At 36.7% G+C, this 19,247-nt stretch overlaps 1 protein-coding gene across 9 annotated transcripts in view; it reads left to right on the forward strand.

Moving 5' to 3' along the window:
- Positions 1 to 19,247, forward strand: part of RIMS2 (regulating synaptic membrane exocytosis 2) — a 367,376-nt gene that overhangs the window by 205,459 nt on the left and 142,670 nt on the right. For 6 of the 9 annotated variants that reach the window (XM_044421757.1, XM_044421758.1, XM_044421766.1 and 3 more), the window contains 3 exons: positions 2,647 to 2,818; positions 3,763 to 3,916; positions 13,437 to 13,505. In XM_044421757.1, coding sequence (XP_044277692.1) covers positions 2,647 to 2,818; positions 3,763 to 3,916; positions 13,437 to 13,505 — 395 coding nt within the window. Of the gene's footprint in view, positions 1 to 2,646; positions 2,819 to 3,762; positions 3,917 to 5,010; positions 5,024 to 8,759; positions 8,787 to 13,436; positions 13,506 to 19,247 lie in introns of those variants that run through there. The other 3 variants (XM_044421755.1, XM_044421756.1, XM_044421761.1) reach the window with 2 other exon arrangements.

Here is a 19,247-nt window from a genome sequence, read left to right on the forward strand (position 1 = left end):
AATGTGCTTGAAAATGCATGTTCTTAAGACTGCTATGAAAGATCATGCACAGTTCAAGGCTGTATGTTTGTACACATTTTATCAAACACATGCTTTTTGTAAGTGATTTTTGTACAAAATAAAATATTCGTGCACAATGTTTTTCTATAAAGTACATGCTGATGGGAAGCTTTCCTCAGTATATGCATGTTTTATTTGTATACTGGATCTTAAGCTTAGAAAGGTTTGAACATTGACATATAACTACAAGGAGGCATATGCATTGGTTCAGGAGGTGCAAATTTACTATTAAATTATTCCCTATCATTGGTCCTCATTCATCCTCCCATAGTGAGAATTTATGGATCCTATATATGTTTTTATTTCATGAATCTCTTACAGTGCCTTGCAGAAGGTTTACTCACCCCCCCACACACATATTAGCATTTTCACTGAAATCAATGGCACTGTTTATAATAGATATATTAGTGGCAATCCTTTCCCTAGGATTTACTTTCTCTACCATATATATTACATAATATAATAGAAGAAATATGTTTTATTTATGTTATAATAATTCATTCTGGAGACACCAAAATAAATGTACATTGAAAAGAATGTGTTCCTTTTATAGTAATTTAATTTAGATTACTGAGAATACCCTTTTCTGCTAGGGCAGGTAGTATAGATGTTTCAGTTTAATTATGCCTGGTGGTTCTTTTCAAGACTAAATAAAAACAGCTTGTTCTTTTGCATTAGATCACTTCTGTCAGTAAAAAATTCACTTTTTACCCCCACCCCCCCTCTTTATGGAGCAAACCTACTAGGGAAAAATTCTATTTGGACAAATAACCTACTAGCAATAAAATGGAATTAAACAACTCAAGCATTTAATTAGGCAAGGTTGTGAAGTTCTGACTAACAGGAGAAAAAATACCCAATATAACCTAGTTCAGTTCTTCAAAGAGAACAAATCTCTAGTGTTAAAATGAAGTTATCAGCATCACTGTAAACACCAATATTTTCTGGAAAACAATAGAAGGATTGCTCTGAAGTAAGTTGCTGGATTTTCTCACTGGGTGGGATCCAGGATGAAAGTAAGCATTAGTTCCATATCTAGTGACTGCACTGCTTTTCACTGTAAAGTACAAAGCCTGGTCTATAAAGTAAAGTACAGTCCTTGGTCTGTACTGAGCTATAGCATGCAGGATTGATGGTGGTGCGGATCAGAGCCCCTATATCTGCTCAGGACTATAGAATGGGAAAAATATGTAGCTGCTAAGTATGGATTTAAAGTAAATTCTGTTTGGCTATCAGACAATTATGAGTTCTGGACATGAATTTCCTACATTCTTTTTTCAGCTATGAGCCGTTGTACCTCTTCCCTCCCCCCCTCTTGGTTAGGGGAATCTCCTGAAATAATGTGACATGCAGTGAGGTACAACTGCATAGAAGGGAATCAGTGGAAATTCAGGTTAGCTTTCTGTGTACAAGTGTTTTGTACTTGCGCATTACGTTCTCTGAATTCCTCCCATTCTTCCCTGTTTTGCCAATCTACTTAAAATTATAAATTCATACTACTTTCTTTCTCTTCCTTATAGAATCCATATTGATGACAGATGTATTTATATAATTATTATATGCATATATGGATTAGTGTACAATTGCAATTATCATCAACCCCCTAATTTTGAGGCTTACTTATGCAAGGTATGAAGCATGGTGGAAGTGATTTTTGCCACCTTCATATCCTGCATTTTTGCTAAATTGACTTGTTTACCTGTCTAGTGAAGGCTTTTTGGAAATAAAGCGAAGGAGCCCCCCGTATATCTTGTATCCTGGCTTCTCCAGTCTCTTTCCTCATCCACATAACCTTCTGCATTCCTCTTATCTGAGTCTGTATTCCCAATCCTGGAGTGGTAGCCAACACAGTTTTTTTCCATGCTAACTGCAAATAGGGGAGACATATCACAGATCCACATACCCCTTCATGGTTGGAGTGCTTTCTCCAGCCTTGGATCTGGGAATCCCAAGTATCTTTTGACTTTCAAATACTCTCTAAGGACCATGAAATTGCTTCCTTAATGATTTCTGGAGATATAACTGTGTTTGTCTTGTAAAGAAAAACCAAAGGATTGTCCTGTTGCATCTTAAAGATTATATTGTGAGATAAGTATTTTAGTACATGAAAAAGTATGCTACAATAAATACATATTTTTAAAATGCTACAAGATTCTTTTAATCATATTAATGGATAAACCATGGAGTATGCTCAAAGGACTGCAGTACAACTAGTTCTGATATCTCAGTGGGCTTTGGACCTGTGCTTGTCAAACTATTATCTCACATAGCTCACAACAAATCATTTTTGTAAGTGGAACAGTAATGTAGAAGTTTGTAATGCAGGAGTCCTATGTTTTAACTAGGTCTCTTTGGCTGTTGTTGTATGTTGTATAAATTTCATATGATAATGTAATTTCAGTGAATGCATATAGCATATAGGATGCATGCCTGTGTTTGGAAGGGTTATGTGACCATTCATATTACTTTATATACCTGCTGCAAACTTTCTGAATCTAGGCAGTAAGCCTTCTTATTGTTCTGGCAACTGTTATTTTATATATTGATGGAATTGTAACACCTTTAATTTGTAATTACCAATTACAGTGACAAGAACAAAAGAAGAACAAAAACAGTAAAGAAAACATTAGAACCCAAATGGAACCAGACATTCATTTATTCTCCTGTTCATCGGAGAGAATTTAGAGAACGAATGTTAGAAATCACGCTTTGGGACCAAGCACGAGTTCGTGAGGAAGAAAGTGAATTTTTAGGAGAGGTATTAAGTCTTATCCATTCATTGTAAACAATTAAAAATCTTGCTATTTAAAATAAAATAAGACCCGTGTAAAATGCCTAAAATATCGATATGATGATACTAGAAGTCACTAAAATAGCATAATGCCAGCATGATATAGTTTGAGATTCAGTGTACTCTCAGTAGAAAGTAGACAGGAGAATAGTATCACTGAGTAAAATGTAGCACCAAGAGATCCTTCTGCATTGTCTACAGTCATCCCCCAAGTGCCCATGGATGACTTTAAAAGGTGATTAGACAAATTCTTGAAGGATAAAGCTATCAATGGTTATTAGTCATGATGACTATTAACTCAGTGACAATAGGCAGTATGCCAGATTTTGGGGACCATGAGTGGGAAGATACCATTGTGCTCATGTGCATTTGTTGGCTTCCCAGAGAGAGGCAGCTGGTTGGCCACTGTGTGAATAGAGTGTGGATTAGATGGACCTTTAGTCTGAATCTGCATGGATTTACTTATGTTCTGAACCAATGAGGTGGTTAAATTTGCAATAAAGGTTAGAAGTAGACGAGTGCAGCATAGTGGCTGATTTGTATGACATACCAGCATCTTTGGGAAGAACTGCTGCCTGTGCCTTTTGAATATGCAGCCCTGATTGGGGAGCAGTCATCTCATAAGAGTCTGGCCACCATGGTTTAAACAAACTTTACATAAACTTCAGTCTGTAGTGGATTATATGAGTTGTTTAATCCTTAGATAACCCACAGTGGCTGGTTTCCTATGAAACCGCAAGCCTCCAGTCACTCCATTCAGGTTTTGAGTATTCAGAATGTCTCATTTCATGCATTGTTGTTTCCCATAGGGTTAGACAATCCCCAGTGAGCCTGGCATACTATGTAAACTGGCCAGTCTATAATTCATAAAACATTTATAGTGTAACATTTATGTTTTATTCTTGTTTTAGATTCTAATTGAACTAGAGACAGCACTGTTGGATGATGAACCTCACTGGTACAAACTTCAGACACATGATGTCTCCTCATTGCCACTTCCCCACCCTTCGCCATATTTGCCACGCCGACAACTTCATGGGGAGAGTCCTACACGAAGGTTACAAAGTAGGTTATTAATTCTATTAATGGTGTGTTCATTTTTGAGTGAAATTCTTTTATATTGGAAATGCATTCACTGAGAAGATTCCATATGTAGTACTGTCATTTACTTAAGCATTCATTTTATTATTTTGAGTGAAACTTTTAAGTAATTAGGAAATATTAAGAAACCCTGGTATTTCTTCATTCCTTTCCCTCATTGTAGTTATATATATTATGTCCAAATTCTGAAGACTAGAAGGCTTCATATCATAATATGGAAAACTTTGATTATTAATAGGTAATATATCACTAACAGTAATAACAAAGTGTAACTTCTCTAACAGTTGTTTTGCTTTTCTATAAGGTTTTTTTTTCCAAATAATAAGTTAGTTTCTTCACTCACAGCTATTATTCTTCCAGAATCTTTATAGCTGTAATTTTTAGTTTGTAAATATACATATGGTGTTGTTAAATTAATCTTTAGCAATTTAGATATCCAAATATCTCATCTATTTGGAGTGTCACCTCTTGGTTTTAATAGATTCTATCTTGTAGACACTCTCGGAATGTGTTGCAAATCTGATATAAAATACCAATAAAAGTATCTCACCAAATCCAAGCTGAAATCTTTCACAATCCTGGATATTAAAAGCCCCCAAAACAGTAGTTTTGTCCTTGTTCCAGAATATCCAGTATCTCTAAATTTACTTAGTTTATTAGATGGGAGAAATTCTCAATCATAGGGCAAAGATCTGTTTACCTGTTTAACCTTATTCTTCCACTTTAGAAGCCACTCAAGGCCTTGTGGTATGCATCTGTTACATTGATGGAACTGCCAAAAGAAGAGTCTACAGAGTTTAAAATTGCAACGAATTGTACCCTTTGGGTATGCTAGTCCAAAATTTGTTCCATTCTGGAGAGAATGTTCTAGAGATTAGAAGTGAATTTTGACCATCTAACCTATTCTTAAACTCTATATATAAAGGTGACAACTAGTAGTAAGGGCTTCATGGTTAGTGTAGCCTTCATGCATAGCTTCTTTTTTATGTACTTTTAAATAACCCAATTCCACTACTATTCCATTAATTCTTTCTTTTTCCTAATAGCTAGAACTCATGTTCCTTAAATAAGGTAATTAGCAATAAGTAAAAGACAGAGTGTCTCATGATAGAACACACTATTAAATAATATTGAATATCACAAGTTCTTTGATGTCCCTTAGTTTGGATCCTAGTCTATACACTGTAGTAAAATATGGAGGTACAGTGAATTGTATGTCTTCAGACTGCGAAAGTGTGAATGGCAGCTTTGAATGTACCCCAATGTATTTTTTTAAAGCCCTCTCTACAAGATACCAAATGCCCCCCCCCACCACAAAAAACTCCGAACCAAACCAAAACCCCAATAACATGAGGGAAAATGGCCCAATCTGTTCTCTCTGTGCTAGTTGAATATCTTTTTGACACCAGTGTGTTGTCCTCTGTTGTTGCTATGTGCCATCAAGTCATCTTGAATTTATGATATCGCTGTGAATGAAAGTTACCCTCCAAAATGCCCTGTCCATGACAGTCATGCTCAGCTGTTCTAAGTTCAAAGATGTGACTACCTTTATGGAATCAATTCATCTCCTCTGTTCTTTACAGCATTTAACTAGTTTACTATTATATTGGGGCTTATGTTAGCTGCTTAAACAGGTCTTATGATTTAATTTCTATAAGCTATTTAGCTTTTTTGCATTTGTTTTAAATTTACTTATAATTTTTCTATGATAATTTTAATGACATTTTTATTGTTAGCTGTGTTTTATATGTAAACGGCCCAGAGAGTATCACGTATTGGGTGGTATAGAAATAAAATTAATCTATTTATATGGTGCGAGGAGGTCAGCAGAGATGGAGTTTGTGAGACTGATGGGAGGTAGATGAAGGCGGTGGAATTGAGGCTGCTGGGCAAAGAGGATAACTGGAAGTGTCTGAACACCCCAGGGTAGCTGAGGCTCTGGTGCAAGGCCTGGGGCACCGTGAAGGTGAGTGGATGAAGTGCCATCAGGAGTTGTAGGGGCACTCACTGTTACGGTAGAACTTCTGGCACAGCTCTGTGTTGTACTTGGGGTGGTGGCTACAGCTCACTGGTCTCGTGGATGAACTGGCACTTGGCCTCATCATTTTACTTGCTCGACTTGTTGAAGGAGTGGTAGAACTTCAGCTATTGGGTAGTATAGAAATAAAATGAATGATAATAGTAGTTTGTATTTATATGGGGCATTTTAAAACAAAAACAAGGAATAAAAACAAGAATAAAACCAGATTAATATTTAAAATACTGGGAAAATAAAAAGGTCTTTGCCTGGCACTCAAAGGAATAGAGCAATGGTAACAGGCAAACCTCCCTGGGGAGCAAATTCCACAGTTAGGGTGCCACTGCTGAAAAGGCCCTTCTCCAAGTAACTGCCCTCCTGATTTCCTTCAAAGTGGGTTCCCCGAGAAGGGCTTCTGCCTCTGATCTAAAGGGGTGGGCCAGCATGTATATTTGCAATATACCACTCAGTTGCAAATCAGCGTGGTATATTGCATTCTGTAGTTTCAGGACTTCACAATCTATTCCTTCCACATGCTGCTGCACATGTAGACAAGGCCTGTATGGCTTCAGTGAAGAATTATACAAACACATGGTCTCTCAATACTACTCATGGTGCTTAATGGAAGCATTGTGTTCAGAAACAATGATAGAGGGATAGCATGTCATGCACTGGACAGGCTTCATGTGCCACTTATTAGTATCTTATAAACATTTGGCTAATAACTGTTGGAATGCTTGTCTAGATAGATCTTTGGCTGATCTATCATGCTTGCTCCTAATTTTTTATTATGCCTTGCAAATTACACCCATTCCTTCATCTCTATGATTTAACTATTCATGTGTATGCATGATCTGCATGGGAGGGGAATATTAGCTCTCAAGATACTGTTAGACTATGGCCCCCATAATCCTTGGCCATTTGTCATACTGACTGGGACTGATGAGAGTTAGGTTCTAACAAAATCTGGAATGTAACAGCATCCTCACCTGCTCTACACAGAATATTTATTAATACAAAATGTAATATAGACTAAAAGAAAAATATACCTGCATTGCATCTTTTCATGTGTTTGCATATTCTTTCTTATGGACTCACTGTCTTGGACATGTTGTATGGACTTGCTTGATGGAATGGTTTCTGCCCAGACGATATGAGTATAATTTGTATTTTGACTTGTGAATGAGTTATTTGAGGCTGCAATCCTATGCACATTTACCTGAGGTTCAATGGACCTTATTTCTAGAAACCTTGTGTGGAACTGAGCTGTAGTTTAACAAAACTGAACACAATAATATTATGTTAAAGCACATAAGGTACCTGAAAGTTAAAGAATGTCAAATTTAAAATGTTTAGCTGAAAAAAACTAGAAAGAGTATTAAAAATACATCTAGAGCATATGGTATTAATTTTACTTCATATCTTTTCAAAATATATAGTTACATACTCAAGAATGTAGTTCAATTGACATTGGCTTCATTCACATATTCTTGCTTTAGGTTTGCATGACCTTTCACACCCACATGCTTTGATTCGCTTTATATTTAGGCAGACCATGGATTGTCACCTAAATCAGGTGAAACTACTCTTTTGCACAAGGCATAGTTTGTTACAAACCAAAACTGGAAAACATAATTTGAAAGACGACTGAGTTTCAGTCTGGGTATGGGTTTGTTTGTTTTTTGTTTTGGACAGGCCAGTTCTGCCTGATTCTGGTGTCATGGCTAACCAAGAAATGATACAGGAAAGTTGAGGACCAAGAGAAAGAGGAGGGGGAGGAGGAAGAGGAGAGTAAGGATGGAAACTGTGAGCCCAAAGCATGGCTCCATTGGACAAAACATGGAATGGCCATTGCATATAAGCTGAACCTGTATATTAGATGGGTTCAATTTGCAAGATTGGCAAAAACCTCTCCTGACAATCTGATGCTAAAATATTCCCCTTGTTTATGTATGTGTAATTGCAGCAACAGAAGCATGGTGGTATAGTGTACTTCAGCCTTTTCCCAGTTCATTTTAGGTTGTCAGATAGATCTGTGTTCCTAATTCAAGTTTTATGGTGAGCAGGAGTTTGAACTTACATTTTCCATATCCAAGGATTTTCCCCAGCCTGCATAGCCTTAAGCTGATTTTGTATAGAGTTGTACTTAGTTCCTGTTTGATCTGTAAGAAACATTGGGATTTTTATTTACTCAGGGCAACACCTAATACTGCTGTCACTGTGCCAGTAGAACCCTCTGCTGTTGCTATTAGAGTTAGCACTTTGTTTCTGGTTAGGACAGGACAGTTGAGCTCCTTCTGCAAGCTCTGCTCATCTACCCTTTTCTGTAAATGGATGTTTCTTTTCATTTAAGGTGGCTATAATAACTGTTTGCTTCCCTGTACTAGCTGTGGGTCCTGCTGGCATATGTACAAAATAAGACATTGTCCTTAGATTATATGGAAAATAATATGGTCCTTGCAATAATTGTGTTTTGTACCATATTTTGCATATTGTAGCATTTTGGTTTGTATGGATCTTAAAAAATAAACTCTTTGGATGCATTTCTAAATTATCTGGATTACTAAATTACTTATTAGGCAATAGCCTGCAGTAGGACTTACCTCTGAGTAAACATGCATAGGATTGCACTGTACAGAATTATCTAGGTGATTCATAACTGCTCTTCCATATAAACATTGTGATTGCAGTTATCCATGCCTAATTCTCCAGATGGTAAGCATCCCTATGGCATGACAAATTCTAGTGTATTTTTTCTGATATCACTTCATTTTAAAATTTGTTTTCCAGATAAAGGCTTATATTCATATAATTCAGGTAAATTATAAGCATGCTGTGTATTGCTTGCATACATATTCAGAGTTTGTTATATTATTGATGTGCTTCTGCTATTTGTTGTGCACAGTAAATTGGTAATTTGCTCTGTGGATTTGCACTGTTTCTAATTTTAGTTGCTTAGCATTACAAGCATTTTGCCAAACACAGTTATTTTCTTTATTTGTTGTGACTGTATATAATAAGGATGTATATAAGTATATTAGTAAGTACATTGATTGTGAGAATTCTGTTTAAAATATTTTTTATCATTAAAATGCTTCTAATCACCATGCTTAGTAATCAGTAAAAGATAGAGTAAACCTTTTATAAACAGATCCTGCCCCTACATGCTAAAGAGTTTGTGTGTCATCTTCAGGTAATGGTACACTCTTTGCTAGTTACTATTTTCAGTAACTATTTCACTGCTACTTTCAAACCTTAATTCATGGGTACCACTAGCTTATCCACATTAGTTCCATCAGTGTGGATTGCCTCTAGTTGTAGTACTGTTGATAGAAACCCTAGATGCATGACCTTGTTCTGCACATGGAGATACAGCCTCCACTATTAGTTAACCACAGTGGCATTTTAAGCTACGTAGGCCTCTGCAGCAGATGATGGGGGAGCTCACTGGAACCAGAAGCATGACCAAAAGATGAAAGCTAGAAATTGTCTTATGTAATTATTTATCAAGTCCCTTTCTCAAATGTTATCACATTTTTAATTTTTGTCTTGCATAATCTTGTTGTTCTTGAATTCTCCATAGTTTGAGTTGCTGATGTTACTTAAACAATGTTGGAACCTATTTATTAGTTGCATTTATATGCCACCCAACTGCCCAAAGGCTAGGAGGCTTACAATAGAAACTTAGAAACAGAGCAAGTCAGAAGGGGCCTCCTGGGCCATCTAGTCTGACCTGCGGCTCCAGTTGACTCCACTCACGACATGCCCACCATGTGCATGTCTAGCCTATCTTTGAACACCCTCACTGATGGAGCCTCAACCACCTCCTGTGGAAGCCCATTCCATTCCCCTGGGGTCCCAATTGTCAGGAAGTACTTAATGGCATCTATATTGATTAAAACAGCACCAATTAATACAATTTACTGAAACCATATAAAGCCAATAAAACAATTCAGTACAGTCTGAAATACAAAAAATAATATGCAAGAACTGACAGTCCAAAGAAGAACATTCAATTAGACAAGTGGCAATAATATTAAAAAATAGCGTTAAAGAACCAAGTTAGCTACTAAATGCCTGCTTGAATCAAAAGGCCTAAAAGATCAACTATAGTGCTAGATGCACTTCCCTGGGGAGCATGTTTCTTAAGTGGGGCACCACCACAGAAAAGGCCCTCCGTGCCCTTTCCCCCATCACTTCTTTGTGGGGTGGTAAATAAAGAAGGGTCAAGAATCTTAGTGAATGGGTGAGGACGTATGGAAAGAAGTGATCCCTCAGATATCCTGGTCCCAAGCCATTTAGGGCTTTGTATGTTAAAGTCAGCACTTTGAATGGGCCTGGACTGTAGCAGGTAACCAGTGAAGCTGATGGAGGTTAACAGGTTTAACATTTTATTTCTTTTTCAGCTCAGTTTTTCAAGTTACCACCCAAAAGCCAACCTCAATTCTACCTTTAGAAGTAGTAGTGGTCTTTCACACATTTTATGCACAAACTTTCTCTCCATCCAACTTATTAATACAATTTTGAACAAGAACCCAGGTCCCAGAAAATTTTTTCCTGAGACTCCAGTTTACATTAAGTTGGACTTCCATTAAAATCAATTCATTAAGATAAATTCTAACTTTATCCATCAATTTCAGTGGAACTATGCTCAATCAAAGGAACAATCCAATGTGTGTTTAGGGAGAAAAAGGTTCCAGCATACCTTGGCCAGCTGCTGGATCTAACCCACTTGTGCTCAGAGTCAGTCATATTATTTCATTATTTGTTTTCTACAATCTGTGCATTAACTGATACCAAGGTCTTCCAGCAAGTGTTCTCAAGCACAAATTTATTGGGTGATATTCAGTGAAATGCCTTGTGAATGTCAGGGTACATTACACTTTTTTTTTTTTTTGAATCCATGAAAATTACTGCAATGTCAAAGAAGATAACAAAATTGTTTTAACTTTATTTGTTCTTCTTGCCAATATTTCTTTTTCCTTTAGCTACTTGACAAAAGTCTTGCTACAAAGAATTGTAGAACACTATGTTTTTTCTAGTTCTTCAGTTGGTGATTTGATTTATAGCTGTCTTCTTTTTATGCCTTTAAAAGCAAAAATAGGATATTTACTTTTCAGCTTTTTCAGCCTTTCTTTCTGCTCCATGAACATTTAAGTATTTCTTAATCTTATTGTGAATCCTGTAGTGTGCTGTACTCTATAATTTGTCAATAGGTTTACATATCTGTTCAAAAGCAATGCGTTAATTAATTAATTAATTAATTCAGCTTCAAGATGACAATTATCTGAAATTGGTTTGATGTTTTCGTTGCACTTTTCTGGTTCTAAATCCAGGTCATGTTTTGTGATCTTGGTGTCCATTATTTAAATTGTATCATTTTAAAGAACTATTTTAACTTGTTCAAATGATTTTGTATTTTTGTTCCATTTATTTTTTTCTGTAAGCTGCCTTGAGAAGTCTTATGGCAGAAAAATGGGACATTAATATCTGCAGAGCATTTTTATATCTTCATCTTGTATAAGAGTAATAATTAAGTCATTACATCCAGGCATTACATATATACTTTTTGCATTTTTGTACTGTATAATTCTAATTCAGTCTTTCCATACCTTAAGCTCTTTGCTCATCCTGTGTTGGGAATGAATTTTGAGGTTTATTTCATTCTGGAGTGCTAGGTCCGATCATGAAAGGAAAATACTATTGCCTTTTTATACAAACTTTGTTTTTTAATAGTTCTCATGGACAGAACTAATTCTTCCTCTACTCTTGTTCAGTGTGGTTGGCCAGATATCCTCTTCTCACTGAAAGAACATACTTACATTTACTTAATCATAAAAACAAAGAGAACAGGTGGAAGGATCATGCTTTTCCCACCAGCTCTTTCCACCTCTCATTAATAACACTGGCCTTCTCCCCTCAACCATAACATTATGTTTATACTCATGCTGAACAAAATTAAATGCCCTTTTAGCAATGATTTTAATCAGCTACAAAAGCTGGTTTTAAATGTCAGGTTATGAACAAGTAATGGCTAGTGTTAAAGCATTTATCTCCCCAACCAAAAAGTTAAAAAGTTCCTTAGGGACCAATCCAGTGATCCCAGGATGTAACCTGAGGGTCCATAGAATATTTTGGATTTACAGAACCACATTTAGAGATAGAGCTCTGACTTCAGAGCTGGAAATTAGAGTTCTGACTTCCTGTTCTCATACCCTACAGGTGTTACAGAAGGACACACCCTAGGTCCCCTACTAGAAAGCAATCTCAGAGAGGGAGCAAAGGAAGCATTCTGTTAAGAATAGATAGGGCAGGATGTAGGTTACCCTGGGGCCTCCCCGACCTTCTTCTCTCTCCTTCTGAAATGCTATTGCCAGACAGGCAAAATAATGCATCCAGTGAAAATTCATGGCAGGAGGACAGGGATGCAAAGATCACCTCTGCCTCTCTTCCTGTTCTTCATAGGATGACTGTAAGCCTCCAGGTTTGAGGACTGTGTTCATCACTACAGAATTGCACTCCTACAAAGATAAATGCCAGTGACAGTACCAACCCTCAGGTCTATCATCTAAACTTAAAACTCCTGCTGCTCTGAGCCTGTGTCCCAAAAGCCTTGCCCTGATAGCACCATTGGTTATATTTTATTTCACTCTACATTTAACAACAGCACAACTGGCCCTTGCATGAATGGAAGAATGGAGGGACTTACTCTATGTTCTTCATGGCTTTTCCTCTCTGCATTTGTGACCTACCCGCACAACTGTTAGGGGATATGCTTAGCTACTTCTCTTCAGTTATATGAGAGTCAGTGAGGTGTAGTGGTTAAGACAGGGACTGAGGCTCAGTTCTAGTCCCTGTTCAGCCATGGAACTCACTGGGTGATGTTTGGCCAGTCACACACTCTCAACCCAACCTGATTTGTCATTGTGAGAATAAAATTGAGAGGAGGAAAAGAATTATATATGCTACAGGATATTAACTAACTAAATAAACAAAATCTTCACTGACTTACCCAACTGCATCCTAGTGCTTTCATATCTTATTTGCAATCCAAGAGTGTTGGATTGTTTTATCTTGTGCAAATGGTTTATTGTATGGTTGACAAATAAATTATGAGGTTGACTCTAAACCCTTGGAGAACCTCTCTGTACAAAACAGAGAAGGTAAGTATGCCAATATAAAATTAAGCCAGAACTTAATATAATATATATATATTTCATCTGTGACCTACTCTTAAGCTTATTAGTAGAGAAGAATTTGCTTTTGCTGACCATGTTCTTATTTAAGTACTGCATTCAGTCTACTAATACCTAAATAACTGCTATTTCTGTATGTCCACAGCTACAGTTTGGCTTACAAAAGACAAACAAATACCTACAAGATTATTAATGAGTATTAGCAAACCTTAACAAATGTAGCACTCATTTAATACAATAGGTCTCTCTCCCCCCTTCTCTGTTTTTGCAGGATCCAAACGTATAAGTGATAGTGAAGTCTCAGACTATGACTGTGATGATGGAATAGGTGTAATATCAGGTAATCTTAATAAATAAAATGCAGTGAATTCTACTCTACAAATGACTTTAAATGAGGAGTCTTCTTGCTCTCTTCAGAAGTTCCATGACATAACTTTACTGCATGAAGATGTTAGACAAAGTTTATATTAGGACTTTTTATGTATGATATCTGGAAAAACCTCTTACAGTATTTCAAAATATTTTAAATGTTCAGTATTTTATGATTTAGATATCTTATGATACTTATGGAAATAATAAAGTGATGTCCTCACAAGAGTTTGAAATTTAGAAAACTATTAGTTGTAGGAGCACACTTATTAAAAGAAAAACATTCATATTTTTTAATCTAGAGGAACATGAGAAATAGAAAAGTTATATATTAAAGTTATATATTCAAATCCTTTTCATGTTTAATCTAACTTGAATTAGCAAATGCCCTTAAAATACATACATTCATGCACCAGAAAAAATGCAATTGGAAAAAAATACTGTGCCTTCTGATCTTCTAAATGTAGAGCTGCCAAAGCAGTTTGCTGATATCCAGATTGATTAACAGGCCAGAAAGCAAGAACAACTGAAGAAGGTGGCATCTGTACAAGTTAAGTTGAAAGTGGCACAGAAGGAGCAGAATTTAGATGGCAAAAAATTAAACTTTGGAATGAACAGAATGAAACCTTATTTAAACAGCTAGAGCAGAGTTGGAATCCAGGCGCTGTTGCACTTTTGACTCTCATCAACCCTAGTCATCGTGACCAATGGTCAAAGATGAGGAGCATTGTAATCCAAAACTTCCTGTGAGTGAGGGATGAGCTTGCACACAATAGCAGAACTATAGTGTAAGCCAGACAAAAAGGAAGAGGAAGCAAGGAATTGCACCTAGAAGTTCAGAGAGCAAACACTGGGGTGCCCTGTAAAGTTTATTTCAAGGGTAATATGTTTTGCGCCTATATATTATACTAGTACATAATGTCAAATAAGATGGATGAGTGTTTTAACAGTTTAGAATCAGAATACTGCCACTCAAAAATAGATAGCTTCTAAGTGGTGAAAGAAATAGAACTGCACTATGTAGTTTATCCAAGTAAGTAGGTTTAGTAAGGAGAGAGAATTGAAACTCATAAATATCTCCTGAAAGCAACAAGTGGCTGTGCCGCATAAAGAAAAGATCATTGCTTGTATTGTATTCCTTGGTTATACAGAGAGAAATACAAGCCTGTTCTTTTATTATATATGTAAATTGCAACACTCACAGATGCACCAATTAATACATACTTATTTTGTTACTTTGATGATTTATAGCTGGCAGGGACTCCATTTTGTATCAAACAAATTGTAAGGTATAAAAGACAAAAACTACATCATCTCTAATAGGTGTGATTTACTACATCCTGAGTCTTCTCAAGAATGTGTACTAATTTCCTTCTCAACATATATATGTGATCTACTTTTCCACCAGGCCTAGTTGACTAGAAAATATTCTAGTCTGAAAAAGTCTGACTATTTCCTACTTCTATAGCATTCTTGGACACCCTAGATATACAGAAATACTTAAATCGGTGGGTTAAAACAAAATGATATTTTTTAAAAGCAAAAGTACTTGACAAGAACTGTGCATTCATGGCAACTTAATAAAATTTGAGCTTGCAAGGTGGGGATTTGGGGTGGTTACTTCTAAAGACAGTAGAGGATAGTCAGACAATTTATCAAGCATGTAACTGAAAATGTAACTTGTCAAGTATGTAACTTTTGAGGCAAGGAATTTGTATATTATTCATTTGTATATTTGTTTACATACATTCTACTTGCATACCACTAGATAATAGTTGGGATAAAATATTCATGTATAACTTGCAAAGGTGGCGAGGGGATGATAAAATGGAAGTGAGAGAAAGACGACAAATCAACTTGCCAAAGTCCCTGAAAGCTTTTACTAGGTATCCTGGAGTAGGGGAAGTTGGGTAGGTATCCTGGAGGAGGGGGTTGGAGAGGATACTTTGCCAGCTCCAGGATTTAATGCCATGCACCACCTGCTGTGTTAGTATAAAATAGTTGGGTTTAGGCCCTCATTTCTCTAGTGCTATAAAGAGGGGAGCCCCAGGACTGATGGTAGGTGTAGAGACAGGAGAACAATAGTTTTCTTTATCCCTTTTCTAATGTTGAAATCTCTTTCCTGGAATGACTGAATGACTACTATGGAGCTCCTGTTCAAAGACCAGGAATATTTATGTTAGGTGACAGGTATTTTGTTATAGATGTCACTCTTTGTTTTAAGAGGTCGATGCAGGGCATCATGTGTCATTATAAGGCTGTTGTTTGTTTTTTTCTGTACCATCAAGTTGTCACCAACTTATGGCGACCCTATGAATGAATTCCATCCAAAATGTCTCATCCATGATAGCCCTGTCTCATTTTTTCCTCATTTTCGCTTCTAGGGAAATCTCTAGGATCCACTTGCTTGTCTTTCTGTCAGTCCAGGGCTGTCCCCCAGCACCATGTTTCAAATGCACCAATTTTCTTCCTGTCAGCTTTCTTCACAGTCCAGCTTTAACACCCATAACTTTTGAAATTATAAGGCTAAGAGAAGCACAGTACCATAGGCTTCTTGGAATCTTAGTGAGAATCCATATGTGCTGTGCAGGAGCATTCCAAGGCAGTTTACTAGTTGTAGCCAGATTTGCATAATCATGACCCTCATGTGAGTCATATTGTGCAATTTTCCTAATTCGGTTCAAAGTACATGGCTTCCTGTGATTTGTGGTGGTAAAAAGAAGCTACCATGACATCTTTTCCCATTAGTCAGCCAAAGCTGGCCAGTGCCAGTGAATTTGGAAAAGGTAAGAGAGAAAAGGAGAATGTTAAATTTTTTCACTATATCATCCAGATTTACCACTGGTTATTATTCATATGTTTTATCCCTCATAAAGTTTCATTTTAGTTTTTCAAGATTTATTTACAAGTTCTTTGCTAACAACAGTCTTGTCTTTTCCATATATCTGAAGTAGAATTATTATGTGAATGTCTCATACTGGTCTTGACAGTAGGTCAATGTGGCACCAATGTATTGTTGACACATCAATCCGTTTGAATTTATCATTCATCCTGAAGGCTACTTGCTGATATTAATCACTGTAAGCAAGTTGCTTTATACATAAACCAGGAGCTCTTTCCTCCTGATACTGTAGAAGCCATTTCTCATTGCTATCCTTTTTAGGTGGTGCCTTTCCCTTTGAAAGATTTAAATTCTTTTGGAATATTCTCCTGAATTCTGTCAGTAAGAACAAGATATATTGTTGAGTTACGAAGAGATCCTGGAAAAGGAAAAATAAAAGACCATCTGGTTTTTGTCCAGTAGCAAGAAGATATCCATCTACAAAACTACTATATTTCATGTCTTTACCTATATTAGGTAAAGCCCACTTACTTTTCTTTCTACTATAAAATTTTGAAAAGTTATCCATTATCCAGGATCCATTTTGTTCTGTAAAGCGCTGTTAGAACATGATCATACGGGGTCCAACTAAAGGCCTGTAGGAGCCGTCAAGTAGGACATAAGTACAGTAACATCCTCCCATTTCTGTTCGCAAACAACTGGTATATAGAGACTTACCATCTCTTTTTCTTGCTAGTGTTGCTTATTCCTCCCTGTCCCTTGCCACCTTCTTCTTTCCCTACCCCACCCATTCTCTCACAAATACATACACAAATACACAAAACAGTGGTGGGGCAGATAGAATAGAGGCTGAGGTCAAGGTAGGGAAAACTTTTTTCCTTGTGGGGCTGGAGCCTCTAGGGCTGGAAAAAGGTATGCGTATGTTTATGTAGACAGGATGACCAAATTAAACCCGTGTAGGTCTACACAGAAATAATTCCCATTTGATGCCATGCAAGCATGTATAGGGTTGCAAGCTTTAACAGGTATTTTGTTACACTTGTGTGGTCTGATGTATGCAGATTGGCTTTAGAGTTCAGTCCTGTTCTCGTGATAATTTTCTTTGATGAATTACTTGTCTTTTGACTAGCTAGGTCCCCATGACAGCTATTGTTTGACTAGCCACATTCTTTGTTGGAGGTATATTCTGGTAGTGTCCAAAGCAATTAGTTGCATTACTTGAAGACTGAGGACTTCCACCCTTCCTACTTTCTCTATGCGATGCATAATTTTTTGTACCTTAAACATTCTGCCTTTTGAGTTTGAGTATTTTTATATGAGATGTTGATGATAATTCTGTCGAAAAACCTTGACATGCCTGGTGTCAGAGTCATCTGCTATTCAGTCAGACAATAGTCCATCTAGTAGAATATTAAATATTGTTGAGCTTAGTTCCCAAGGGTCTTAAGCAGAGGACTTTGCTAGCCCTACAATATTTATGAATAACTCAAATATTTTCTTATTTTTTCTTATTGGTAAGTAGAGTTCAAAGGAGCTCAGAGAATTAATATAGAGACTGTAAATCACCCCAAGGAAACTAGTCCGAAGCAGGAAGATTATTCTGATATTCTTATGGTCTTTTCATTTTAACTACTAAGCTATGCCTTCTATAAAATTAGCATGGTTGTACATTTCCCACTCTGCATTCACCTGAGGCAGACATCAGACACAGACTTGGATTTGTACATGTTCTCTTGGTTTCTCCTTAATCTTCTGGTATTAGATAGATATTATAAGCATTTTGCTAGTGTTTACTGAAATTCATATATTTAATAGGAATGTATAAAAATGCCTATGAATTTTTCTGTTGACTTCTTACTTAATGATTTTCAAACGATTTGGGAGATCATTATTCAGAAGTATTGCAGAAACTGAAACAGAAATAGGAAAAAGAACTTCATTAGTAATGGAGAGAAGTACTGAAATGGACAAATTTGTACTCTGAACCACATGATTATATACCTGGGTGTTGCATCTTCTCCCACTGCGCAAATATGTGAAAAGCTGAACAGAGCAATCTTGCTGTTGTTAGTTGAGTCTTTAACAACTTCCCCATGGTGGGGAAGGGAGAGGCAGAGCAAGAAGACAAATCTGAAGGTGTTGCTACTCATTTCTCCTGGAGTGGAGGGGACCTAGTGTGAGAGGAGCTTAAGGATTAAAAGTAAAAAGCAATTATAAACTGGTACTGTAGTTGTAACATAATTTGGTTGTAACAAGGTGGATTGCTAAAACAGTTTCAGACTAGCTAGTTGCTGGCTGTGCTCTGTGCTGATGTTTTGTCTCAAGGATTCCTTTTGTTCTGGAAAATGCTGTCAGAGGCTGTTACATGTCTGAGATTCTTTGCAGCATTTTCATGTTATACAAGTATCAGAATGCATTCTGGAGTGTAGTAGCAGTTTTATATCATATCAGCTTGGTAGAACAAAGAGTGTACTACACTTAGTTTTCCACGCAGTAGTAAAGGAATGTGAAATCCTGTACATAAATCTTGTTGCACCAAAGCAGAATGCCAGTTTCCCAAGGTTCCCCCCTGTCAACATCATTCTCAAACCAGATGAACACTAGCATGAGGACAATTCATTTTTCCCAGTGCTAGCATTTTATAAAGTGGTAGTCAGCTTGCAGTAAAGTAATGGTGCTGAACAGTTTTTCTAGTTTTATATCCTGAAGGAGGAAATGGTAAAGGATGGATAGTATACTTTTGAGTTTTTCATAACATTCGGTCCGAAATATAACAGGTAAGAAGAAAATACGAATGAAATAAATTTTCTAGGAAGCAATTAAAAAATGGTTAGGTGAGAGGTTTCCCAGTACTAATTGGTAGGTGTTAAC

The sequence above is a fragment of the Varanus komodoensis genome, unplaced genomic scaffold (assembly GCF_004798865.1).
Source record: "Varanus komodoensis strain SLA01 unplaced genomic scaffold, ASM479886v1 scaffold12, whole genome shotgun sequence".
In the NCBI taxonomy this organism is placed as follows: domain Eukaryota; kingdom Metazoa; phylum Chordata; class Lepidosauria; order Squamata; family Varanidae; genus Varanus; species Varanus komodoensis.